The sequence below is a fragment of the Gopherus flavomarginatus genome, chromosome 20 (assembly GCF_025201925.1).
Source record: "Gopherus flavomarginatus isolate rGopFla2 chromosome 20, rGopFla2.mat.asm, whole genome shotgun sequence".
Classification (NCBI taxonomy): domain Eukaryota; kingdom Metazoa; phylum Chordata; order Testudines; family Testudinidae; genus Gopherus; species Gopherus flavomarginatus.
Genome location: NC_066636.1, coordinates 22,952,186 through 22,978,820, shown reverse-complemented (window position 1 = coordinate 22,978,820; position 26,635 = coordinate 22,952,186). Strand labels below are relative to the sequence as shown.

The 26,635-nt window shown below is 52.9% G+C and overlaps 1 protein-coding gene across 1 annotated transcript in view; it reads left to right on the top strand.

Moving 5' to 3' along the window:
* The window catches only part of VANGL2 (VANGL planar cell polarity protein 2), a 43,067-nt gene extending 23,917 nt beyond the window's left edge, over positions 1 to 19,150 (top strand). Inside the window, exons 3-9 of the mRNA XM_050930729.1 lie at positions 3,807 to 4,075; positions 4,753 to 4,873; positions 8,688 to 9,295; positions 10,742 to 10,878; positions 11,864 to 11,999; positions 12,421 to 12,652; positions 13,632 to 19,150. Coding sequence (XP_050786686.1) covers positions 4,005 to 4,075; positions 4,753 to 4,873; positions 8,688 to 9,295; positions 10,742 to 10,878; positions 11,864 to 11,999; positions 12,421 to 12,652; positions 13,632 to 13,892 — 1,566 coding nt within the window. The 5' untranslated portion in view covers positions 3,807 to 4,004 and the 3' untranslated portion in view covers positions 13,893 to 19,150. The remainder of the gene's footprint in view (positions 1 to 3,806; positions 4,076 to 4,752; positions 4,874 to 8,687; positions 9,296 to 10,741; positions 10,879 to 11,863; positions 12,000 to 12,420; positions 12,653 to 13,631) is intronic.
* Positions 19,151 to 26,635: the final 7,485 nt, after the last annotated feature.

The window sequence follows — 26,635 nt, the reverse complement described above, 5'->3', positions numbered from 1 at the left end:
TCACCACAAGAAGGTCTCCGAGCTGTTTGTAACTTGGAAATAGACAGAGGCAGGACCCCACCCTCTTAATTGGCCTGACGAGGAGCACCTGGATGGGAACGCGCAGCCCAGGTTCATTTTATGGGCCAGCCGCCCAGTTATCGGCTTCAATCACAGCTGGTGCCTCTAGGTGCTTCTGTAACACAACTCATTCTTTTTACACTCTCCCAGCATCCTTGTCCTGCTCTAGTGCCTTCCAGCCGAAGCCTGCAGAGTGCTTTGCAAACCCCCACGTGGAATATACCCGTGTGCTGGAGCATCCAGTGATGAGGGGGCTCCCAGCTCCCCTAATGATTGACCCACCCTTCCTCTGAAGGGCTACAGACACCATCCGAAAGCAAGTGGGCAGGAATCAAACGCCTGAGAGGCTCCGTAAATGGGCTAGGAACTTGGAGGGAGGAAATATTAAAAGAGGAGACAAAATGTATTGCATTCTCTTCTGGCTCTGTGTGTTCTCTCTGCCGATTGTAGCCTCTCTGGAGAAGAGAGAACCCTGTGTCCGTCCGTGTTCTCAGGGCCGAGCACAATTTAGAGCTATATAACTTTTTCCCCCAAAAGCAATTTACAGCTCCCCAATCCAGTCTAGTACATGTGTGTGTGTGTGTGTGTGTGTGTGTATAATAATAATAATTACATTGGCACATGTGGCTATAAATAACTTTAATTGGAATCATTGGGTTGCTGATGTTTTCGACGGTCTGGCAGCAGTAGGTACAGGAGCAGCAGGATGCATGCTATCAAACGGGGGTTTGATTTCTTGCCAGTCATTGGTTTGTCCTGGTGGCTTCTCCCGTCCTAACCCCTCGTGTTGACCGTGGGCAACATTTTCAAAAGCGACGGCTGATTTGGGGGGCGTTTGTTTCTGAAGCAGCCTGGGTGTGATTTTTCAAAGGGGCTGAGCCCTGCTTGGGTTTGGCTGGCAACCTACAACTGGTTCCAGTCTGCCGTGATACCATTTATTATGACCTGTTCCTTATATTATCCACTGAATGGGTCATCCTGCATCAAAAAATGGTGCTTAAATTCCTTTGTGTAGTTCCCGATAAATCCTCAGATTCTTCATTCAGAAAGGATTCTTTTTAAATCTAGGGCCAGATTCCCAGCTGCTGTGAATGGATTTCACTGGAGTGAGACCAGTGAACGATCTAGCAGCTAGCTCATTGACCGATCTCACTCCAGTGAAATCAATTGATCTCAGATTCTAGCCTTGAATTGTTATTCTCTACACTCCTGATGCTGCACTCAGCTTGGAAGGGCGGCACGCTAGTTTGGTCACTTTCATTCATTAACAGCCATTCTGCTGCGTTAATTCCTGGATGGGCTTTTCAGATATTTTAACATGCACCACCAGATTTGAACTCCAGAGCTTTCCCCCTTAGAGATGAGTAGCCTATCACTGTTACCAGGCCAACAGCACAGAGCGCCTTTATTAGAGTTTATTGTATATTAATATGGTTTTGTTACACCCCTCCTCTCTCCCCTACACTTTAAAAAAAAAAAGAAATCTGAATTTGATGGCTAACCCATTCCATCCCCGTTTTCTCCAACCTGGGCTAGCTCTGAATCTCTCAGCATTTTGCAAACTCTGATAATGGACTCAGCCCCGTGAAGCTGATCTGTGTTATTTCTCCCCCATCTCCTCCCATTTTACACATGAGGAAACTGAGGCCACGGTGGTGAGGTGGCCTGTCCAGCTTCTCACACACAGTCAGTGGCAGAGCCCAGGTCTTCTGATTCTCACGCCTCTGTGCTTTGACCACTGGACCACACTCCCTTTCCCAAGGCGGGAACAGAACCCATGAGTCCTAATTGTCAGAGGGTGGTTCTCAAAAGGACTCGTAAGTGAATCTAATTTCTACCTCTTTTAAGGAGCTTCCCACTGCAAGGTGGGCCAGGGGTTAGGGTTCTCCTCTGCGACTTGGGAGACCTGCATGTGGTTTCCTGCCCTGCCACAGACTCCCTGTGGAGCTCTGAGCCAGTCACTTCAACTTTCTCTGCTGCAGTTCCTGGCCAGGAGCTTTCGGGGGCGGGGTCGTGTTTCTGATCCGGGGCTGTGGCTACTAGGCGCTACCACAACATGAAGAATGAGGATGCTAGGGTTGAACAGCCTACAGATAAGGGCCCAAACGGCATTTCTCTTGTGCCATCCCAGTGACTTAAATGTGAATTTCACACTCTGGACCTTTGGCGGGGTCGGGCTCAGGAGATTTCCCGCGGTTCTTTGCAGAAGCCAAAACTCCAGCCTTGAGTTTCTGGGTCTGAGGTTCCACGTCTGTGCCAGGAAACTTGTTCTAATGACGCCTTGCCGCTTTGAGATGAGTCTGAAGCGCTGCCCTTGCTGAGTGTGTTATTTGTAAGTTGGTCCCCACTCTGGGTGCTCTCCTGGCAATTAAAATACCAGTCAGGGTATTAATTAAAACATGAATTAGCGAGACCAGTGCACGAAAAAGCTGCTCTTTCAGTGTCGTTTTAAAAAGGGACGGAGAGCTCAGAGGTCTGAAAGCTGATGCTAAAAGAGAAAATGCCTGAGAGAAATCGCCCAAACGAATGTAACATGTTAATGCCAGTTATTGCTAGGAGTTAGTATTATCAGAGCCTGATTCTCATTTTCCCGCCCTTTGAGGCCCCTGGGCCCTGCCAAAATAGTGTCAAGAGGCCTTAGTGGAAGCGAGAATCAGACTCTGCTGTATTTTTCTTTACGATTACAAGTTATTTTAGCTGCTAAGAATGCGCTGTCAGTTTTACATGTACTACGGAGCACCCAGAGCCCACACTGCGCCAGGTGCTGCACTGACACATAGTAGGGGCTGGACCCTGCCCCCAAAGGGCTTAGTTGAAATGAGGAAGACAGATGGGCACAGAGGGACAGAGTGATTTGATCAGGGTCCCACTGGGACCCAGTGAGAGACCCAGGGATAGAACCCAACTCTCCTAGGTCCCAACCCAGCGATGTAAAAATGCCTCTTGACAAGGGAGCGCTTTTCTACTGAGGCTAATGTCTAGGGGAAGATGGGCGGAGGTGGACGCAGCGTGGGGGAAAGGTTTTTAACAAGGGCCTTTCGCTTTGTTTCCCAGGGCTGGACGAAGGATTGGTGGGATTGAGCCATTTTGTTTCCTATCTATAAAACAAAAGCTGCTTTCTCCTAACTAAGAAAAGGGGTCGGAGGAAAACAAACAGCCGGGAATCGCTCTCTTTGTTGCTGGAAACGTTACATGTCGACTTGGACGGCTTCGATTTTTATCGGGAAACGTCCATTTCACTTTCACAGAGCGGCAAAGTTAGACCCCTGCTGTTTGAGAACTCATGAGAGCATGAGTGAAGGCTGCTTAACTTCATATCTTTTGACACGAACATTGAAATGGATGAAAATAAGAAAAAAAAAAGCTTAAAAATATAGAGATGTCAGAATTACACATAGAAACCGGCTTCTCAAGCCGCTGATGGCGCAGCTCGGGGAATTTGGAAGCTGTGTTGGAAGACCTTGTCGGTGAGCGGTATTTCCTGCCTCTCCCTGCGATCTCCCAGCCAGTGCAAGAGCCGCCTTCTCTGCAGCTCCTACTGTTTGTAGTGGCCATCTCCACCTTGCTGGTCTCTCTCACCGGTCACGGATGGCTCAGGGGATTCTCTGTTGAGGCTGCTGGGCTCAGACAGACCTCGGGGCTCCCTCTGGCTCGGTGGTCTGTGTTTTTAGGGAGGGTGGAGTTAGTCTGACACCGAGTGGGGATCCCCTCCAGGAGTCTAATTCTCTCCCGTCCTTCCCCAACAGGGCGTCATTTTCTTCTGAGACGAGCCCAGCCAGCTGATCAAAATAGAGTCCCTCAAGGTGACAGTCGACTTCCTGAAGGTGCCCCTTGGCCTGAAGAAGCCCGCGCTAAAGGAGGCAGCGGCCGCCTTGGCTGCTGTCCCTGTCGGGAGACCCAAGTCCGTCAACGTGGAGCGCTACAAGGCCCGGCGCTCCGACAACATGGACAACGAGTCGCAGTACTCGGGGTACTCGTACAAGTCGGGGCACTCGCGCAGCTCCCGCAAGCACAGGTGAGAGGGCGGGGGGGAGGGTCTGCACCTGGGCCTGTGCAGTGGGGGAAGGGATGAGGGGCTGACCTGGCTTGTGGGGAGGGGAGCTAAACTGGTTCAGGGGGGCGAACCGAGATCTGTCCTCAGGATTGGGGAGGGGGCTGGGGAACGAACCTGGATAGGGTGGGGGAGGTGCCTCACCCCACATGCAACTTCAGGAGAACCCATGGTGGGGACTCCCCCCGACCCTGCATCCGTCCTGGAGGGGGGCAGGGGAGAATGCCCTACTCCCTGTGAGCAACCTCCCCATGCACACACACCTGCCCTTGGGGAGGAGGAAACAGCCCCCCCCCCCGACTCTATGGGAGAGGGGTGAAGCCCCCAGACTATATCTGCCCTTGGGGAAGTCGGGCTGTCAGGAAGGCCTTGTGACCTTGAAAGATCCGGGACCTGGCTCCCCCTACATCTGTCCTAGTGGGGAACCCCTCTCTACCCCCACTCCCCCATCTATCTTCAGGCTGGTGCATGGAGGAAAGGGAGACTCCCTTGTGTGGGGTCTGGGAGGATCCCCCCCTACCCAGCATGCATCCTTGGGAGGGACGTACCCCATTCCCCCTCTCGGCCCACTCCCAGCCATGTGCGCCCATCAGCCCCTGCACTTCCCCCTCTGACCCTTGGCATCTCTCCCTCTCTTCCAGAGACCGGCGGGACCGGCACCGCTCCAAAAGCCGGGACGGGAGCCGGGGAGACAAGTCAGTGACCATCCAGGCCCCTGGGGAGCCCCTGCTGGATAACGAGTCGACCAGAGGAGATGAGAGGGTGAGTGGGGAGCGCCAGGCTGAGGGTGGGGCTAGCAGGTTGCTCTCGGCTGGTGGGGAAAGGGATGTATTGGGCATCAAGAGGTGGAGGCAGGGTCTGTCTTTTGTTCCTCCCTCGTCTCTGAGGGGGGAGGGAGGAGCCTTGGGGACTGCATGCCCACCGCCTCCCCGTCGCCAAAGAAACCAAGGCGGGGGCTTTGAAGCCACATTGCCTCCTTCACGCTGTGGGAAAATGGCGGGGGGGGGGGGGGGACGGGGAGGACCTCTTCCAGAGTGGCTCAGTGAGGCTCCCCTGGCCCAGACAGTGGCCTGGGCGACTGGGCTCACCTCACCCCCTAAAACACTCCGGCCCTGATTCTCAGTTCCTCCAGACGCAGGGCGGTGGTGAATGGAAGCAGAATGGCTTCAAACCCTCCCCCCCCAGCCCCCATCTTTACGCTCCCCATATTGTGGGGCTGCACTCAGGGCCCCTGGGATGAGTTAGAGCAGCCTCAAGGCTGCTCTGGATTCACACTTTGGGCCCTGGGGCAGCAGAGAATACCCAGAGTGCAGCATGCCCCAGCCACGTTCCCGAACCACTCTCTATGCAAAGGGCTGGGAGCCAGGGCCCTTATCCCAGCTCCACACCAGCCAGGGAGCCCCCTTGCACATGGGGAGGGAGGATCTTGGGGAGCTGTTTTCACCCACTTTAGGACCCCTTCAGCCAGTTAGAAGGGCCTGAGTGTGCCTGAGAACCAGGCTGTTTACCCAGAGACTCTGAATTAGGGGTTAAGTGAGACACCTCCAGTTTCTAGAGCGTTGGCCTTGGTCCTCTCCTCTCTGCAGGGTGGGGGCTGTGGCAGCTGACGGTGGAAGTGGCAGGGCATGGGGGTGGGAAAGCAACATTGGAAGTTACCGCCCTGACCAACCCCGGTTTGCAATTCTCCGGCTGTGCTATGCAGCAGCTCAGAGGAGAGGAAGACCCGCAATTGCTGTAGATTTGTCCTCTGCTTTAATCCTCCCTCTGCCAAGCTAGACAGACTGAGCTCTTTTAATCTGTCCTTGTTAGAAAGTCCATCCCGCACACCCCCTTTGTTTGTCGTTGCGCTTTTGCCTGTCTTCAAATTGGTCGACGCTTGTGCGGCGGAACAGAGCCCATGGGGACTCTCCTTACTCCTCATAGCAGGGGGTGGGGTTTTCGGGTATGTTGTGTCATTTGGGCCGGGGGCTGAGCTGCAATGGAAAGAGCTACCCTCATACCAGACTCCGGGCTCATGTGCACTAGAAAGGGTTTGGCAGTATACTTTATACCCAGAGGAAATAAACCAGACCAGGATAAGGCCTTTTATGCTCATATAACTGCATGTCCAGTCAGGCTTATTCTGTCTTAGTTTTGATAGTTAAAAAAAATCACAGTGAAGCAACATTGCTGTGCTGATATGTGCTTTAAGGAGGATTGGGTGACTGTAGATGCTGAGATTCCAAATGTTAAAGCTTTATCACCATTAAAACACAAATTGTCAACATCACCTGTTAAAATACAAACAGTAAATATCCTTCAATCAAACGCTACTGTGTTCACAAGCCCCATTTTTTTACTCTGTCCATCTGTCAATTTCAACGATTCTAGATGGAAATATTTTTCCTCGGTTTGTGTGTCCGGTGAAATTGACGTTTACCTGTCTGAGCCTAGTTTTAAGGGTAGACGAGGCCTTACTGTGTCCCCAGGAGGGAGTGACACTGACAGAATTATCTCAGGATAGGTCGTAAACCTTTCTCTAAGGGTGTGTCTGAACTACAGACGTCTGCCAGCACAGCTCCGTCGGCGATCCCTGACCCGCAGAGCCAGGCTGGCAGAAGTCCCTAGTGAACACAAACTTCTGCTGGCACATTTGTTCCTGGGATAGTTCATTATGCTCATGGGTTATGGGGGGCAAGGGGGTGATAAGCTATTCCAGCAAAAGTGCAGCTTTTCTGGTAGAAGCTGTGTTCACATTCAGAGCGCTTTGCTGGTATTGTGCAGTGGGATTCCTATCCTGGTCAAGCGCTCTGTAATAGGGTGGCTTGCCCTTAGGGGAGGTGTTAGCCACGTAAAAGTCCATGTGCAGTTCTTAAGGGGCTCACAAGGGGGTGCCAATAGGGCCTGGGTGCCCCTGCCCATGACGGGGTGCCCAGTAAATGGTGACCCTGCTACACGCTGCTAGTGTAAGGCCTTTGGGACAAGGCCCATCTTTTTCTCCTGTGTCCATACAGCGCCCCCCTGGTATGTGATTGACACTCCTAGCCACTATGTAAGAAACCACTGAATGATAATGGACAAGGCCAAGCATTGCAGGCGTGCACTGCCCTGGTGTAACTACAGCCACCCTCTGAGGGTTGCACTGCTTTCAAGGTCCCCGTATGTAACCCTGTGTGTGCGTAGTAGGGACATCAGCGGGCTTCTGCTCTCGGCAGCCTGCCGGGGCTCTCTGGATCCCCTCTCCCATCTCAGGAAGCATCCCAGGGGAGTGGTTGCTCTATGAAGACGACATCACGGGGTTGAGGGGTTCAGGGAGGAATTTGTGTTGGCTAATGCCCTACAGCTTCCCTCCACGCTCAGCGTCCGGCAAGGGGCGCCAGCTCGGGACAGCCAGCTCAGCTGACGGAGGGCTGGTTTTACGATGGGGAACCAGACACAAGTCAGGGAAGCCGACGCTGTTGCCTGCCAGGTGTTTGGCCATCACTGTAAAGCAGGGGCAGTCCCTTTTTTTGATCAAGGTCCAAATTTCTTGGTCAAGGTCCAGACTCCAGAGAAAATAACGATAATAAGAAGTAAATATAAAGCTTTCGGGGTCCGTTCAAAAGCACCTCCCAATCTAGATTTGGCCTACGCGCCATCTACTGCAAAGTAATGCCCAAAGGGGTAAGGACTTTGCTCAGGCTAGTAATTAACGAGCAAATATATCCGCACCCCGAGGAGGAAAGCTGGGTTTCAAGTCTCCTTTAAAGGGCTTGTGGTGAATCTCAGGTCTCTGAGCAAGGGTGCTCCCATTGTACTACCACACACCTGCACCCAAAATAAACGTACTGAGCCAGCAAAGGTTGCCAGTGAACCTTGCCCGTGGTACCAGCCCATGGAGGAGGAGGTGCTGTGGGTGTCAGGAGCTTATGGTGGTGGGGGGATGTGATTTCACTGGTTGTCAGTGAGGGCATTTTGAGATCGGACTTGAAAATTTAACCCATCAGGCTCAGAGGGCTGGGTGTGGGTGCTGAATTCCAGGCCCTCTCCTCTTGTGCTTAAAGGGGCACTGTGGCCTCGCATAGCAGAGAAGGGGTGAGTGTCGGACTGGCACATGAACGTAGTTGCTTTTCCCCTTGTTACGAAGGGGATTTGTGTGGAAACCTTTTAACGTTCCCATTTCAGAGTTTATCTGCTGCTGCCAGTCAGGCGTCACTTGCAGGGGAAGGCAGCATGTCCCCTGGACTGGGAACGGGACAGGGAAACAGGATGCCTGGGTTCTAGGCCTGGCTGTGTGACCCGGGGCAAGGCTGTGCCTCAGTGTTCCCCTCTGTAAAATAGAAACAATGATCTTGTCCTCCTTCACAAAGGGCTTTGAGATCTGTGGTTGGAAACCAAGGAACTGGACTGATTCTTAGTTCTTTTGATCTGGCATGGCTGGAAGGCCATGGGGATCTGATACTGTGGGGCTTGGATGGTCTAATCCTGTGGGGCTGAGGGTAGTTCTGATCCCATGGGGCGGGGGTGGGGGGAGAGTCTGACCCTGGGCAGGGGGCTGGCAGAGTCTGTTCCCACAGGCCAGCCCCCATGCATAACCCTTTCCTCCTTGCCCCTCTAGGACGACAACTGGGGCGAGACCACCACGGTGGTGACGGGCACCTCTGAGCACAGCATCTCGCACGATGACCTCACACGCATCACCAAGGACATGGAGGACAGCGCCCGCCTGGACTGCTCCCGCCATGTGGGCGTCTCGCTGGGTGGGGCCTTGGCGCTGCTCTCTTTCCTCACCCCGCTCGCCTTCCTGCTGCTGCCCCAGCTGCTGTGGCGGGAGGAGCTGGAGCCCTGCGGCACGCCCTGCGAGGGGCTCTTCATCTCCGTGGCCTTCAAACTCCTCATCCTCCTGCTGGGCAGCTGGGCCCTCTTCTTCCGCCGCCCCAAGGCCTTCTTCCCCCGCGTCTTCGTCTTCCGGGCCCTGCTCATGGTGCTCGTCTTCCTCCTCGTCGTCTCCTACTGGCTCTTCTATGGCGTGCGCATCCTGGACTCGCGCGACCGCAACTATCAGGGTGTGGTGCAGTACGCCGTCTCCCTGGTGGACGCGCTGCTCTTCGTCCACTACCTGGCCGTGGTGCTGCTGGAGCTGCGCCAGCTGCAGCCCCAGTTCACGCTCAAGGTGGTGCGCTCCACCGACGGGGCCAGCCGCTTCTACAACGTGGGCCACCTCAGGTGAGGGGCGGCGCGGCTGGGGGCGGGAGGGCGGTGATGCCTGTGCTGGGGGCGCGTGTGTGTGAGTGCCCCCTCTTGGGGGAGAAGGGGTGTGTGTGTGTGTGTATGTGTGTGTGAGTGCCCCCTCTTGGGGGAGAAGGGGGGTGTGTGTGTGTGTGTATGTGTGTGTAACTGCCCCCTGCTGGGGGAGAAGGGGAGTGAGAGAGAGTGTGTGTGTGTGTGTGAGAGAGAGAGAAACTGCCCCCTGCTGGGGAGGAAGGGGAGTGTGTGTGTGTGTGTGTGTGTGTGCGCGCGCGTGTGCACAATTTACCCCAGGGATGGGAAAATTGTAGGTGAATGTGTTTTGTGTGTCCCACCACCGATGCTGGGTGGTGTATGTGTGACTGTCCCATGCTTGGGGGGAAAGGGGTGTGTGTGTGTGTGTATAAAATGTTGCTCTGTGCTAGAGGGAACTAGACCTGTGTGTGTGTTTGCGCACACTGCTGCCTGCTGCAATCTCAGGGAGGGGAGTGGCGGCAGTGTGTGTGTTTGTAGGCCCGTGCATGCATTTTGTATCCACACCTGCTTGGAGGAAGTGCGTGTGTCCGCCCATGAACATTCATGCGCTACTGTCCCCTGCTGCATAGATCTGCACCTGCGGCAACAGTGGAATTAGGTCCAATAAAAGATATTAGTCACCTACCTTGTCTCTACAGTAACAGTCGCATCCATGCCATGTCTCCTTTAGCTCCAGCTGCAGGGACTTTCTAGGGCCTGCGCCGAATCCCCTGCCCGTGGCTTGTAGGGAGGCTTGATAGGGTTAGATTTTTATCAGTAAATTCCAGTAAGCGTCAATTTCTCTGTCCTCCTGCAAGCACACCTGAAAACACTTCTTCCGGGATCACAGAAATTGACAGCCAGGCAAAATAAGAAAACTGCTGCTTGAGAACTTAGTAAAGTTGGATTTAAGGAGATTTACTTTGTTTCTTTTGACATATGATGTCAACAGCTTGTGTTTAACCATTACAAAGCTTTGGCTTTTTGAACGTCCAATGCCTGCCATTAAATAATTATTTTATGACCTGTTTGCCCCCTCTTCTTCCTGCCATTGTGAAAATAGAACTCAGTAAAAAATCTTTACAGATGCTTAAAACCAGCTTTGGATATTATCCCTTGAAATGATTAAAACAATCAAAGTTGAGGCCTAGTTGCAGTCACCGTACAGAGGCCGGCCATCGGTCAGTCTGTACTGTCGTGGCTGGGATTTGCTGCTGCCACTGGACAGAGAGCTCCATCCCAATGGCGTGGTGATGCCGCATCTCTGCTGTGACTCACAGATCCAGCACATCAGTCTCCCTTTTGTTCTTCTCCTACTGTGTACGTGCGTCCCCTCCCCTCCCCGGCAGCGCGAGTCTAACCTGTACTTTTGTGTCCCTCCCCGTGCCCTGGCTGTGTCTCTCCCCACAGTATCCAGCGCGTGGCAGTGTGGATCCTGGAGAATTATTACCATGATTTCCCCGTCTACAACCCCGCCCTCCTCAACCTGCCAAAATCCGTCCTGTCCAAGAAAATGTCCGGGTTCAAGGTGTACTCGCTCGGCGAGGGTGAGCTTGGGTCCCTCTCCCGTCCACCCTCATCGTTCTCTCTCCTTACTCGGTTTCCCCGCACTCTCCAGCCCAGGAGCCCCGTTGACGTTAGTGATGTTATAAGGAGGCGAGAAATCAGCCAGTTTATTTCTCACCTTGCTCCCAGCCTCGGCTCTGGTTAGCAGGAGCGGATTTTATTTGATAAAGCTCCCTTTTATTACCAGCTTTCCTCTCCTCCTTCTCCTCTGCCTGAGCGCGGAATTATTCTCTGTCTTGCTGGGAATGGCTTCGGATTTGAATGCATATATTCACACCAACACAGAAGTTTTATTACCACCCCCCCCCCCCCCAGTGGAAGAGGTTATTGGTAACTTACTGAGATCACCTGAACCGGTTTAAGTGTGTCTACAATAGGGGATTCACACCCGATTAACTAGAGCCATGTCATTAAACGGGTACGGTTTTCTGACTGTAGACAAGGCTTTGATGCAGGAGGCCTGAGGGTGGGATTTTCAGTAGCCTGTTAATATTTGATGTGTTTGAAGGTAGGTCCACCTAGAAACCTGGGCAGTGGGCAGTCTAGATCTGAACACGCGGTTGGATCCAGTGTTCTGGTGCCAGGCCAGGCTACAGCGTTGACAGACAAAGCTGCAGAGACTTAAAACCCTGCAGGTGTCTTCCCTTCCACCGTCTGCAGTGTTAGTCCACAGCGGCTCACTGTGCCTGGTGAGCTCGTCGCACAGGTGCAAGCCAGGAGGGGCTGAGCACAAGTTGCCAGGGTGCTATTACGTTGGGGCGCTCCCGGCTTTCGGAGACAGCCCGGGTGATGGGCGTGAGTAGGTGCTGTTTGCCAACGGCTCTAGAAATCTCAGCGTGATGCTGCATGACGTGCCCCCTCCCCTGCCTGCGTTAGTGGCTAGTTCTAGTTAGTGGCTGGCGCTGCCTGCTCCTGTGACTTCTCTCCCTGTGTCTAACCCCCCCACCCCACTCCTTCCCCTTCCAGAAAACACAACCAACAACTCCACGGGCCAGTCACGGGCCGTTATCGCTGCGGCCGCCCGGAGGCGCGACAACAGCCACAACGAGTACTACTACGAGGAGGCTGAGCACGAACGCAGGGTGCGGAAGCGCCGCGCCAGGTACGGAAGTCGACGGGTGCAGTGCTCCCTAGTGGTGGAGAGGAGGCAGGGCTGGGCTGGGCTGGGTGTAAAGAAGCTTCTGTCCTGAGGCTGCTGGACACAGACAAACCCTGCGGTTCCTCCAGCAATGCGGCTCTCGGCTTGGGAGACAGAGAGACGGACCACGTAGCATGGGCTGCACATCTCGTCTGGCTGGGGAAGCTCCCCCTAAGCTTCTTTGTCCCACAGCAGGTCAAATCCCCCTAGAGTCCTCACAGGTTGGGTCGTGACTGGGGATTGACTTTGGGTCTTTAAGCAAGGTCGCCACTCTCTGAGGTACAGGACAGGTTCGGCCAGCTTGGGGCAGGTGCAGGCTCCAGAAGGTCTGCAGGGGTTCCAAGCAGAGCCAGCTGGGTCACCACTGCTGCCTTCCTCTCGCCAGGCTGGTGGTAGCCGTGGAGGAAGCCTTCACCCACATCAAGCGGCTGCAGGAGGAGGACCAGAAGAATCCGAGGGAAATCATGGACCCACGAGAAGCTGCCCAGGCGATCTTTGCCTCCATGGCCCGGGCCATGCAGAAGTACCTGCGCACCACGAAGCAGCAGCCGTACCATACCATGGAAAGCATCCTGCAGCACCTGGAGTTCTGCATCACCCACGACATGACTCCCAAGGTAGGTAGGTGGGTGGGGTGGGGCCGGGGAGGGAGAAGGGGTAGGCTGGGGAGCTCGGGGGTCGATGGGGGAAGCCCTAGTTCCCGTGGGCCAGCCCGAACTCACTCCTGCTCCCTAGACCTGTAATCCACCCCCGGAGACTTTTCTCCAGTGAGAATTACTTCTGCACGTTCATGGTTAGACCATGAAACCAGAATCCATGTTTAACATGGATTCTGAGCCATTGCCCAGCATCCCTTTTCTCCTCCCCATCTTGGCTGGCTCTGGGGTCGAGGGTCCGTCCATCGCGGAGGTAGCTGAGCTTCAGGTGAGAAGTACAGCAGCCAAAAGCTCTGGTTCCGTCTATACCATAGGGCTGTATTTCAGAGCCTGTCGCTCCAGCGACTTCAGCACTGAGAGACGCCGTATGAAGTCCCCAGGCTGTATTGCGGTTCAACACAACCGCGCAGCAGCTTTGTTTCCCAACATAGCCGTGCATCGGCCATGTAGGCCAGTCCCTCCTTACCGGGTTTGTACCAGTGCTGCTGGGAAGATCTAGCCAGCTATCCCATACTATCTTAGCCTCTGGCCCCTGGGGGCAGAGAGACCCATGGGTGCTTTTCTGCATGGTGCAGTGCACCTTGGGATAGCAGAGGCAGGAGAGCTGGGGAATGCAGTTGGAAGGGCCCTACCTGGATACAGCTGGAGGACAGAGTTGGAAGTCGAGGCCTGGTGCGAGCCATGTGGTCAGGGACCGTGAGAGTCCCTTGGGCCATGTTCCATGAAGTTCCACTGATTGACACCAGGTCAGGTTCTGCCCCCGGCCCCTCTGCTGTTATGATAAAGGCCGGACAAGCAGATGTTGTTCTGGAGCTGATGTGTTTCCATGGCGACCTTGCAAGGCCTCCTTCTGGCCTGACCCACCAGGTAGCCAGTGGTGCCTCACCAAAGACCACTATCCATTGAGAATGCCCCTCCTGTCTCTTCTTCTGTCCCCCAGGCCTTCCTCGAGAGGTACCTGAGCGCTGGGCCCACCATCCAGTACCACAAGGACCGCTGGCTGGCCAAGCAGTGGACGCTGGTCAGCGAGGAGCCGGTGACCAGCGGCCTGAAGGACGGGGTAGTCTTCGTCCTCAAGCGCCAAGACTTCAGCCTGGTGGTGAGCACGAAGAAGATCCCCTTCTTCAAGCTCTCTGAGGAGTTTGTGGACCCCAAGTCACATAAGTTTGTCATGAGGCTGCAGTCAGAGACTTCGGTGTGAACTGCAAAGGGGGCGGGTTAGGTTATAGGCTCATGCCTGAGGAGGAACGAGCTGCATCCAGGCCTCTCCCTTTTTTGATGACCAGAGCTTAGAGAGACCATCATGCAGGGAGAGCTCTGTAGGAACCTCCCAGAGCCAGCGTGCATGCCCTAGGGCTCCTTGTCCTCTCTCTGCCCTCCTCCATCTCTGCTTGCCCCCCATTTGGGGGTCAGGGGCAGAGCCCTTTCCCCTTCCTGTCTCTGCTGTCTCCAAAACCCAGATTCTTGTAGCAATCTCCCAGGAGGTCGGAAGGTGTGTCGCGCGAAGGCCGGCGTTTTAGCAGGAAGAAGATCCCTCATTTGGTGCCAAAACTCAAGGGCTATTTTTGTTCCCTCCTTCACCAGCATCTCCAAATGCGGCTGGGTCCGAGGAATCGTCTCAGTTTCTTTTTTTATTATTATCTCGATTCTGGCCTTTTTTACAACTTCCCCGGATGTTTGGAGTGTGTTTTTAAATCCCCACACGCGAGGGTTTTGGAGCATTTGCAAACGTCCCTCCAGTATCGTGGCTGCTATTGAAACCTCCCTGCTCCACCTGCAGGCAGGAAAAGACGAACCAACGATGCCGACTCTGGTATAGGAACCTCCTCTTTGGCTCTTCTCTGGGGTTTTCCAGATCCATTTTTTAACAACAACAAGAAGACTAGTTTTTAAAAGTTTTTTTTAAATAGCGATTTTTTCCGTGTGTGTTGATCTCTGTGCTTTGTAATGGAATCCTGTGTTTTTTGTAAATAGAAACTCAAACCGGACCAGTTCCACTTCCTTGACTAACTGGGTCCAATTCCTCCTTTACTCCACGGGCATCCTTACCCCACTCCGGCAGTGTAAGGGGGCCTTAAAGTGGATGCCAAGTAGGATTACACTGCTGGAGTGGCATAAAGGGGCCTTTGTGTCCAGGAGAATCAGGCTCCCCTCCATGATAAGGTTGGTGAATGTGCTGAATTGCAGGAGATGAGCAGAATGACTCATCCTACTTGTGCCGAGGCCTCAGGCTTTTCTCTGTCTGGAGGCTGAGCCTTGGTTTAGCAGTTGAGATTTATAGGAAAAACCGCACCAGATCTCTCCCATGTCCTAGGAATCATCCCCAGCCTCAGGCAAGTAAAGCAGCTGTGGCTCTTGCTTTTGTTAAAGGTCATGACTCAGCAAGGTACATGCCGAACTTTTCCTCCCTAAGGTACTTACATGGCCCCCATCACCACGGCATTTGGGGGCTCACACACCCCGTGCGGTCGGGTAGTGCTGTTGTCCCCATTCTGCGGCTCAGTGACTTGCCCAAGGTATCTGTGGTGGAAAAGGGGCTCAAACCCAGATCTTGCAGGCCCAGTGGCCAAACCACTAGCCCATTCTTCCCCTGACCCCACAGCGGGTGTAACCTAGCATAGAGCCATTAACTGTAATGGAACTCTGCTGATTTACACCTGCTGAGATTCTGGCCCACTGATGTAAATGGAATTGTTCTTGTGCTGGAAGTCAGGCGTGTGCTTTAATAGCCTTGCTGGTTCAGGGCCTATCATCATCGCATGCACCTTTGGTGCGAAAACAGCCCCTCCAGCTGTGCTCCTGTATCTGCCGGCTTTACGGATGCAAACAAGTAATTGCTCCCATGAACCCTGCAGTGGCGAGTGTCGGACCGAGCTGGGTTCTGTTCTTCCTCCTGCACTGTCCACAGAGCCTGACGACAGCATCTCTGGCCTTGGTTCTCAGTGCCCCAAGCCTCGCACGGTCCCTTGCACCATTGCACAGCCCGGTGTAAAAGGCTCCCCCTCTGGATCTGGCAGTCTTTGCCCTTCTTTTGTACTGGTGACCCAGGGCGCTGGAGAATCAGGTTCTTTTGTCTCCAGGGCTGGTGCGAGAAGGGGACAGAAATGCAGAGATTGCAGCGGGTTCCCAGGGCTGGCCACAGCTAATGAAATCCAGCTCTTGGCTTGGTTACAAACGGAGCTGGTCGGATCTAGAGACGAAGGCCTCCAGGTCCATTTCTCTTACTCACCCTCTGTAGATTGAATTAGTTTTAACACGCCAGCTGGCCCCCTGCACGAGCTCTTGTCCATGGACCAGGGCGAAAGCCAAGTCACTTGACTTAAAAATAATTTTTGCTTCCTCCTAGCAAACTTTGTCCTGGTCTCCTCCTTTCATTTTGTTTGTGGAGCAGCATTGCTGGGCGTGCATCAAGGGCCCAATCCGGCTCCTGCGGGACTCTCCAGGGGCCCAATTCCTGACCTTCCTGCCTCTTTACTCCAGCCCAAAGTGAGCATGTGAGATGCAGCCGTTCTGATCCGCTGGCATCTTGCACCCGACTTTGCACATGCCTCAGTGACCAGGGCCCAGACCCTGCCAGCTCCTACGCACACGCTGAGCTTTATCCCATTGGGCCTGCTCCTCTGTGGCGCCCGGTGTTGTTGTGAACGCAAGGTTGCTAGTGCAAAGTGAGTGCAAACCAGAATGGTTGTGTGTTCACACCTGCATCGCACTAGTGCAGCAAAGGGTTGACCCTGTGCCTGTCGGCATCCATGGCAACGCTCCCAATGACTTCAGTGGAGCAGGAGCAGGCCTGGAATGCACCAGATACAGGGTGATGGAGAAGTGGGCACGAGGAGACTGCTCACATGCACAAGTATCAGGATCTGAGCAAGGCAGGGTGCAAGGCTGCGGAGGATCAGGTCCAGCAGGAGTGTCTCTCCTAAGGCCCCAAAGATTCATTCCTTCTTCCCTCCCATGTCCTCTGGAGCCTGGAATCAGAAACCTGCAATTCGTTACCGTGCCCCGGCCTCCGGCTTTGTACCGAGTCCCCCCACTCAGCTGGTGCTTGTGTCTAGAACTCCCCACCCAGTGGAGACTAGAACTGTCTGTCTGTCTGTCTTTCCCAGGGCCTGTATGAATTCTGCCTATGCCAACTTCAGTGCTGGGGAGAGGCCTGGGCCAGACCCGCCGCCTGGCATCCCCAACCGCAAGTGGCAACATTACGATGGGCCCCTCGCTTGCCAAGTTTTCGTCTGACTTTTGTTTGTTTGTTTGTTTGTTTTTTAAGTCAAACCGACACAAAGTCTTTTTGGTTACAAATACCTCACGGGTTTTAACTGGGTCCTTTCTACCGTCTGTGCCGCTGTCATTTGCAAAAGGCTGGTTGTGTGTGTTTGGTGTGAGAGGAACACCGGGGCACTGAGGGTACTCAGAAATGTCGGGTCGCTGTCGGGGTTGGGGGGTTGTAGGGCTCGCCAGATTTCGTCACTGTGATTTCTTCTTTTTTTTTTTTTAAAGCACTAAAATTATTAAAGGACTGTGACTTGTGGGGGCGTGAGGGGAAATTGACACTATTTTTCTCTTCAAGTCAGATCTGTGGTTAAATTTTTCCTTTTATTTTTAAAAGTAGGGGTTCCCCCTCTTCCATGCTGTTGCTCAGAGGTTTACAATCATGGTAACTCCCAACCTCTCTAACAGCCCTGGGATATCAACTGCCTTTCTGAGCTCAGCTCCTCCAAGCTAGCCCCCCAGCTGGTCCAGTTGCCGTAACATCTATCCATCAGTCCACCTATCAGTCATAGGATGTTGTTTTGCCACCCATCACCTTAGTGTCTGGGCACCTTCCACATAATATCAACAGCAAAGTCCTTAGTGGATTTCATGGCCCTTTTTGGGGTCAAAATTTGGCTTGGGGGTAGGTTGACCCCCGCTGTGGATCTGGGTCTCCAACTCTGTACAAAGATACTCTGCTCTCTTCCTTCTCCTGTTCTCTCACTGTTCTTTGATTTAATTAGCACCAGATTCACCATGCGGTTGAAGATCACCCTATGCTGAAGTCCATGCACCGCTAAACCCTTTCAAACAGCATTGGTGGGACATCGCTGGTGCAATTGCTCTATGCCAGCCCTTCTCCACAGCAAGGGAATTTCATCCCCTCTCTTTCTTCCCTCTTCCCAAAGCATCCTCTTCGCTTACCACACGGGTCCGGTTTTGAGCTTGGTTACACTGGTGTAAATCTGGAGCGACATCAGTGGAGTCACTCTGGATTTGCACAGGTGCAGCTGAGACCAGTCTGACTGTCTTTAGGCTTCCAGGGCTTTTAACCCTTTATTTCAATCTCCGTTCCACCCTGCTTTGGATCTCTGTACCTTGGCCTTCCTATCACGACACCAAGCTGCCGGCTTCCCCATCCCTCCCTGCTGGATCATCCCCACCATGAGATCCACCTCCCTTTATCTGGCTCAGTTAGTATCTTGCCTCACTTCCTCTTGACTTCATTTCCTTCGGGCCAGATTCCGATCCCAGTAACGCTCATGAAGAGTCACTGGAGAGACTCTGGATTGACACCAGTTTCACTGAGATCAGAAACCAGATTCCAAACATCAGTGTCACAGCACAGAGGTCAGTGAAGTGACTCTGGATTTACACTTGTTTAACCACGATTAGAATCTAGAGCCTGATTCCTCATTGCTCTGCACCTAGCTTTACACCAATGCATAGCAGGTGTCAGCGACGAGATAAAGCGCAGGACCACCGAGAATCCCAGCCCATCACTCCAATCTCCCAGACCCCTTTACATCCTTTACCTTCCCCTAGAAAACAAAGCCCTTAGCTGTAAACCCTAAACTTCAATATTCCAAGGACAAGAGGATCCAGTTAAAACATCTGGATCATCGAAGATGCTTCATGCAAACATCTGCTTCCATTGCTGCTACCTTCCACCATTAGGGCGATTACCTTACCTTCACCATTTCTTCTCCTACAGATGATCTGTTAATCTGTCCATCTGTGTGTATCCTTTCCTGATTCTCCAGGGGGATCTTTCGCCGACACTGTTTTATGGATCAGTCACCGTCGCTGTGACCATCTTGTCATGTTTCCATGTGCACATTTACAGGGATAGGGTGGTTTTTGTTGTTGTTGTTGTGTTTTTGTTTTTTTTTAGTTCCAAAAATTAAAAAAAAAATACAGACCCTTCAGTGGAGTGAGATTGTAAATGTAGAGGTTTTAGGGGGGTTGTTTTTCCACTCTGAGTTTAGGGGGAAAAAGGTTCTTTAGGTTTTTTGTTTTGTTTTGATTTTTACAGAGCTGATACCTTGTGCATGCATGTAGAAAATTGTAAAATGTAAAATTGTTTTTTAATATATAAAAAGTTTGTTTTTACAGTTTGCAGTGAATCTAAGCATTATGGCCATGTTAGGAACTTTGGGGATTTTTTCATAAATATAGGAACTAAAACTGTACAAATTTTTTTTTATATAAAATAAACACGTTTGACATTTTCCTTTTCCTTCTTTTGCCTGTGACTTTGTTACTAAATTGAAACAGAGATTTCTCTGCGCTGGTTGTTCTCAGCCTGTACTGTACCAGGCCAATATGGGAAGGGCAGCATGGTCCCGATAGGCAGCATTACCTAGTGGTTAGAGCACTAGACTGGAACTCTGTTGCCAGCTTTGCTGCTGGATAACCTTGGGCCAGTCAGATCCCCTCTCTGTGCCTCAGTTTCCCCATCTGTAAAACGGGTGATAATGCCAATAGAAGAAAATCCTGACAGGGCTATTAAACCTCATGCTTCAGGGCTTAAGCTAGTCTCTAACTATTTAGCAGTCAGGAGGGAATTTATCATGAGGGGCAGAATACCTCACCTGTGCCTAGGGTGACGTTTCTTCCACTTTCCTCTGAAGCAGTTGGTGCTGGACCACTGTCCGAGATGGGATACTGGGATAGATGGACCATGACGGGTCTGATTCAGTCCACCAGTTCCTAGCTCCTTCTAAAGATCTAAGCAAGGGAGCCTATTTCCCAGGTAAAGATCTCATTGTCCGCATGAACTCTGATGGTGTCAGCTCTGTGGGATATAAACTCTGATTCTCAGCTGCTGCCTACTCAGTGCTGCAGCTGTTACCATTGGGCTGGGCTGGACACAGGCAGAGGCGAGGGTAACAGTGTTTCCCCCAGTATTCTTGGTTCCTGTACATTACACCTGTTTGTTTTTAAAACCACCAGCTGTGGGTTTGGGTGTGTGCGTAGTTGGGGAGGAGATGGGGTGATGGAGGGAAGTTGCTTTTTCCTCTAAGCTCACTCAGTGATCATGGGCTGTGCACACTTTTCCAGCGGGTGCAAAGAATCTCAGAACAGACTGCCAGGGGGGAGATGGAGCATGTGACCACCGCAGAGAGTTTCTTCAAACACTGAGCAGGAAACTTTATCCCAGTAAGGGAAAATGCATTCTCCTTCTGGCTGCACTGTGGAGTTTCTGCCCTATAACCTTCCCCATCTTGCCAGACTTCCTGTTACAATTTTAAAGAGCACGACATGATCACAGAAGGCCAGCTTTTCATTTACGCTACGGCCTTGGCTACACACACAAGTAAACTGCTTTAACCACACTGCTATAATGAAAACTGTACAAGCAGTAGTGTGATGCAGTTACATCCGTCTAGCTTATTGCCATAAATGTATCAGGCCTGGCCTTCACTGAAGTGTTAGCTACAGTGGAGTGGTGCTTTAAACTCAACCGGGCACAGCAGGGGGTGGGTTGGAGCTCAAATGCTGCCTACATTTGTGGACACTGTGCCGCGACTGCCCGTGCTCTGTGCAGTGTGAGTGGTGATTGTGCCACAGGTCTCACTCAAGCTAGGCTGGCTGCAGGGGAATTAACACGAGCGTAGGGACGTGGAGCTAACGGTGCCGTGAAGACAAGTCACGGGTCGGGTGGGCGGGGGTGGGTGGGGCAGTGTAATTGAGAATCAGCTCTGTTGGGGTGTAGTTAGTTTCATTGTTTCCCTTGTATAGCTACAAAGATCCAGATCCTGAAATAAGAACTTGCAATCGGCCGTACCAGCTCAGACCAATGGTGCATCTAGCCCGGTGTCCTGTCTCTGACAGTGCCAGGTGCCCCAGAGGGAACGAGCAGAACAGGGCGATGATCCAGTGATCCAGCCCCTGTCGTCCAGTCCCAGCATCTGGCAGTCCGAGGTTTAGGCACAATGGGAGTTAGGAAGCGAGGAGCTCACACCCTTGCCCCAGTTAGGAGCCACAGTGACTTGAAACAAGAACAGGAGCGCTTGTGGCACGATTACTAACACATTTATTTATCTGTTAGTCTCTAAGGTGCCCCAAGTGCTCCTGTTCTTTTTGTGGACACAGACAAACACGGCTGCTTCTCTGAAATCAGTGACTTGGCTCCGTTTCCTGGCACAGAGCAGCCCACCTACACAGAGCGGCTCCCCTAGTCAGTTTCCCTTGGTGTGTGAACCAACCTACCCAAAGCGGGGAAAGAACCACTTGAAAAATAGGAAAATGTGATTATAGAAAACATGCCAGTTAGCCAGGGTGGGGTTAGTTCAAGCTACTTTTAATCCGTTTCTATCTAGACTGGATTCCAGGCCCCTATTTTCCCTCCAGATTTGTCCCCTAATTTAAAGGTGATGAAAAAGGGTTCCACTCCCTCTATGACCAATGGGAATGTTGTCGTGACAAGGGAAGACAAGAAGATATTTAACTAAAAGGGAAAACGAGGAAGGTGGGTGAGAGTGGAAAGAATGCAGGGGAGTGAAATGATGATGGAGGGGTTTGGAGTCTTCTGGACACCTCTCTGAGCACTGCGTGGCACTGGAAACATCCTGTATTTTCTCCTTTTTCCCCAGGAGAAGAGCTGGGTCTCAGACGCCCTCCCCACCCAGTCGGCCTGTGCTGATGGCCAGTGTCCCCCTTGATGGATCACGCTGAGCAGTGTTAGTCTGTGACACACCTCGAGCTGCACGTCTGAAACCCTTGCCCCTCCTTGGTCCCCTCCCGCGTGGGCTTCATGAGTAAAGCCGGTTCATTCTCTAATTAAGCTCCATTAAGGCAGACACAGAGGATATGTTTGAGATGAGACCATGGGGCAGAAATCTAATTATGGAGAGCTTGCATCACGGAGCATGTTTTTCCCTCCCTGGTGGAGTCTCCCCCCTCACTCTGCATTATTTTTTTCCATTGCACCTTTGTTGTTTGTTCCCTGCGAACTTTGCCACCTGCTCTCGGACATGGTGTCATTCGTCAAGGGTGACTCTGACTGTGAGGCTCCTTAGTCTGGCGGACAATGCACTTAGCTGGGCCTTGGCAGACCTGAGGCCAGTCCCAGCTCTGCCCGAGACGCTCTGTGTGTCGGTAGGCAAGTCAGTTCCCCTCTGCGGGCTTCCGTTTCCCCAGCTTGGAGCTCCCCAGGGGACTAACGGGGCTTTCCACCAGCTGTGGATCTGGCCCTAGCACTGTTGATGACAGAGCAGTTGAATGGTGAAGGGGACTGGAGTCAAGAGGGAAACCAGAGGCAGAAGGGTCAGTGTAATACATGGAAAAGAGCAACAACCCAACCAAAAAAAAGAGGCAGGAAAAATGCCCAGGAGCTGGGAAAAAGGAGATAACAGTGAACATGTGATGACAGGAATCTGCCCCAAGAGGGGGCTCCAACCAGAAAAGGGAGGCACATGGTCTCTGCACCCCACCCGGAGCCGGCAATTAGGGGTCGTGCTCCACCCAGGCAGCAGCCCAGAGCTGCAATTTCAGGGGGAATTATCTGAGCCAAATCAGAGGGAATTGGAGATTTACCTACAACGCCACACACACACACACACACACACGCACACACGCACGCATGCGCACACACACACACACACACACACACACACACACACACACACACGAGACACTTGTTTAAAAGGCCTTGCAGGGCAGTTGGACTTTATTCCAATTCACGGGGCTCTGCGGACAATCAGCAGCTCAGATCCCGCGGGGGGAGCAAGTCTTGGATCAGTAGCTAGGGGAGGGCCAGATAAATCAACCCCACCTTCCCCCCAGGCTCCCTGGAACAACTGAACATTTCTGAGGCTCAGAAAAAGCCAGTGAAATTCCCCTACCCCATTTGGGCCATACACCGCTCCCCCGGCCGATAGTTTATTTGTCTTACGGTAGCGCCGGAGGGAGCCCTTCTCGTGGACCAAGCCCCCCACGGTGCTAGGTGCTGTAAAGACACAACAGAAAGATGAGGCGTGCCCCAAAGAGCCTACAGCAGAAGACAAGAGACTACAGGTGGCTACAGACAGATGGGGCAGCACAAGGAAACAGTGAGCCAGTCCAGGTTCTGATGGGCAGGTCTCAGCTCACCGAGTTTGTTGGGGGCCTCACGGCAAAGGAGAGGGAGCCAGGCCACGTGGCAGATTTGCTCCACAGAGCAGAGGAGTCCATGAAGGCTGGTTGAATACCCCATGCCGGTACGGCGAGCAGCTTGTCTGTCTAATGTGCTCATCTGAAGTGGCTGGTACCTCTAAAGCCCAGTGGCCAGATCCGATGTGGAGGCAGCTGGAGCGTGTCCAGCAAGTGCCTCCCCTGCGCAGCTCTGGTGACAGAATCCCGACAGCACCGCCTTAGGCAGCAGAACCGAGGCAGGAAACTAAGAGCTGGTTGACACAGAGATATTGCCCTGGGATAAGTAAAACCAGGTTAGTTGGCCCAGGGCAAGCCCCTGCATGGGCACTGCTCACAGCTGGGTTATAGAGAGTCAGCCTAATTCAGTCAATGGCCCGGCCAGAGTAGGGGGCATGGCCAGAGTAGGGGTGAGGCCAGAGGCAGCTCTAATTATACCAGGGGCCCTAAAGGCCAGGTTGGAACCAGGGCAGCTTCCTGGTGATTGAAATCTGGGCAAGCCCCCAATGTAATTTCATGTCTCTAAGGTCACGGCCCCTGGCCCAGAGCAGGGGCTTGAGTCATAGCCACAGAGGGGCTGGGGGAATGGTCTACTGCTCAATCAGCAGTTGGGGGTGGTGGGGACAGGATATTCCATTTATAACCCCCGGCACACCATCCTCCACCCCCAGAAATCCCACGTCTGTGAGGGAGGTGTGAGCATACGAATAGCACCTTGCTTTTTTGCAGACAATGACTATAAAAAGATCCACCCCATGGAAATGTCAGCCACGAAAAGTTCAGTGCTAGGCAGCAGCAGCAGCATAAATCATTGTGTGTGCACATACACATGAGCACATGTGTGACACACAAACACACTTGTGTGTGTGTGCATGCACATGCGCTGCAGAATGATCTAGTGATCAGCACCTGCTATTTCATGGCAGGAGTGCCGGGTGGGTTGCTAAGGAGAGTTTGCTTAGCAAATAGAACAACACTGGGGGGGGGGCTTTCTTTTCTCCCCCACAAAAAAATCATACTGTTTTCTTTGAAACCAGACCCCAGGCCCATTGCCCCCACCAACCTACTTGTGCCTCATCGTCCTCAGAATGAGTCACCTGACAAAGGTGCCATGGTTTCGGGGCGTGAGTCATTTCCTTTGACTTTTGCATTGTCTTATTTTCCCCTTCCACCTTTTCCATGAAAGATCCAGCCCCGTCTCTTCCTCAGAGAGGACTGTGAATAGCAGCAAATTCATTTAGAGTTGCGGTACCCTCATGCCCCTGAATGTAATTCTCCGTGGCACCTCACCAGAGCGTGAAACGCCAGCACGTGGAACCAGCAGCGTCTCACACTCAGTTTGCACCGGTGCAAATGGCTGGGTAAGGTGCAAGGCTCTGGGGAATCAGGCCTGCATGCTAGGAAGTGCATGGGATAGGAGGCTGAAGGCACAGTTGATACCCTGCTGGTGGACTATTCCTGTGGCAAATCTGCTACAGACTATGGTGTTTATGTAAACAACACCCCCCTCTCAGCCGCAGCGCTCAGCCCAGCTATGCGAGATTGGCCGACAGACTCTGGGCGCGTCTACGCTAGCAAAGAAGAGGCCTCCAGGTCACCGAGTCTGCTAAACCATTGGAGCAAACGTCTTGGGGCCAGAGCTAAGACAGGGGCCAAATTGCCCTGTCTCCTTGTGTCAGCCCCCTCCATGGAGAGGGACATGGGGTTTGCATTTCAGGCGGTCTTTGGCCTAACATGCATCCCTGCTATAGGGCTGGAGGGACAGTTCTGCCCTGACCATGCCCCCTCCCAGCTTGACCACGCCCTCTCCCCTTTGGTCCTCCCATGCTCTGTTCCTGCTCTGCCCCCAGCATGGCCCCTTCCGAGATGCTGCATGTGGCTGCAGGTGTCAAGGGCCTCGGGGCAACAATGAACTGGACCAACAGGTGTTGCCTTGTCTGCACTCCGGCACCCTCTGCTGCTGGCACCAGGGAACTGCACTGGCCCTAGGGCTGGCGTGACATCCTGAACCCAGCCCATGTGAACTTGCCGAGTCAAATCAAGCTGTGATCTCGTGGTGGGCCTTTTTGTCAGACGCAGTCACGAGTTCCCAGTCAGGCCCAGCACCATTGCCCCGAGGGGGTCAGAATTCCCCGGTGCGCAGACTGAAAAAAAAACCCAACTAGAAATTCCATCAGACCCCCTGATGCTGAGCGGTGAATACCCCCAACTTGCCATTTGGTGTCTGGACTTTTGTGGACCATTCAGATCAAAAAATGGGGCCCGGAAAAATGTTTGCATTACAGATAAGTGCATTTCTGTGAACACGAGTACAAACTCCCAGAAAGAGGAAGCAGCTTCGCTATCTGCGTTTAACCAGGAAATTAAAACATGAGTTATTTCTTCTTTTGCTCAGTTTTCATTTCAAGGGCTGGATTCTCAGCTCCCTTCCTGGTGTGAATCTGAAGTAACTACTGGCTTCTGTGCAGCGACTGATTCACTTGCACCTTGTGCTTGCTGTGGAAAGCAGGAGGAGTTGTGGGGCCTGAGACCTTAGTCTAGCCAGAGATGATAAAACTGCCCTCACAGAGTGCATTAAAGATAGTGAAATGCTCAGACAACTGAGTATTGGGGGGCCATGTAAATACCCAAGTAAAATGTTACTGCCTTGGTGTAGTAGAATTGTACCCCTTGTTCCAGCGTGAGTGACAACACAAGGTACAAGGCAATGGGATGCCAGAGCCCTCTGCATTTTCACTGTGTCCCTGAGATCCGACCCGGCCCACTGTGGCTTTTTAGACATGCCTATCCAAACTTCAGCATCTGCAGCTGAACCTGGCCTCCTTCGCTCTGGGCCTGTGACGATCTGGGGACGTTCTCTGAACAGTGCAGGAATTCGGTATGAGATGATGAGCGCTCTGGACGTATCTGTATCGAGCTGAAAACTCCATTTTGAAGGTGCAGCCTTTTCTCTGGTGTCCATTCGCATCCGTGTGGGACCAAAACTGCAGCAGAGCTGTAGTGGTCCAAGGCGGAAGCGAACCAAGGCTGGAAATAGCAGGTCGTTAAATTGGGAGTGCTTGCCCATTGAAATAGAATTGCTCTAAACAATAGACTGGCTTCCAACCAGGAGAACTGGGTTAGAGGCTGCCTGGCAGTGTCAGAAGGCTCAGATCCTCAAAGGCATCTGTTGCCAATGGGAGTTAGGCACCTAAATACCTCTGAGGATCAGGGGTCAAGCCACCTGTGATCAGGGGGTCTGGAACCACGTGAGGAGGCTGAGCAGGAAGCCACCTGACAAAGGGGGATAAATGTTACAAAAGGGCAGGAGCTGCCTCACTCAGGGCCCATTCTTCTTCGGCTCAAGAGGGGCGAGATGCACCCCAGCATGTAGGCGCTTGATGAGCTAGGGGACCCTGCCTACCTACCTGAGCACAGCTGGTCCCCCCTGGACTCCGCTGGGAAGGGTGAGCGAGTGGGGGGCCCTGCGGGTTGGAGGTGAGTGGTCTGTGGGAGCTGGACTCCCTTCTGCTTTCTCTGGTCACTGACAACGATGGGGTTAGAATCCAGGGCCCAGCG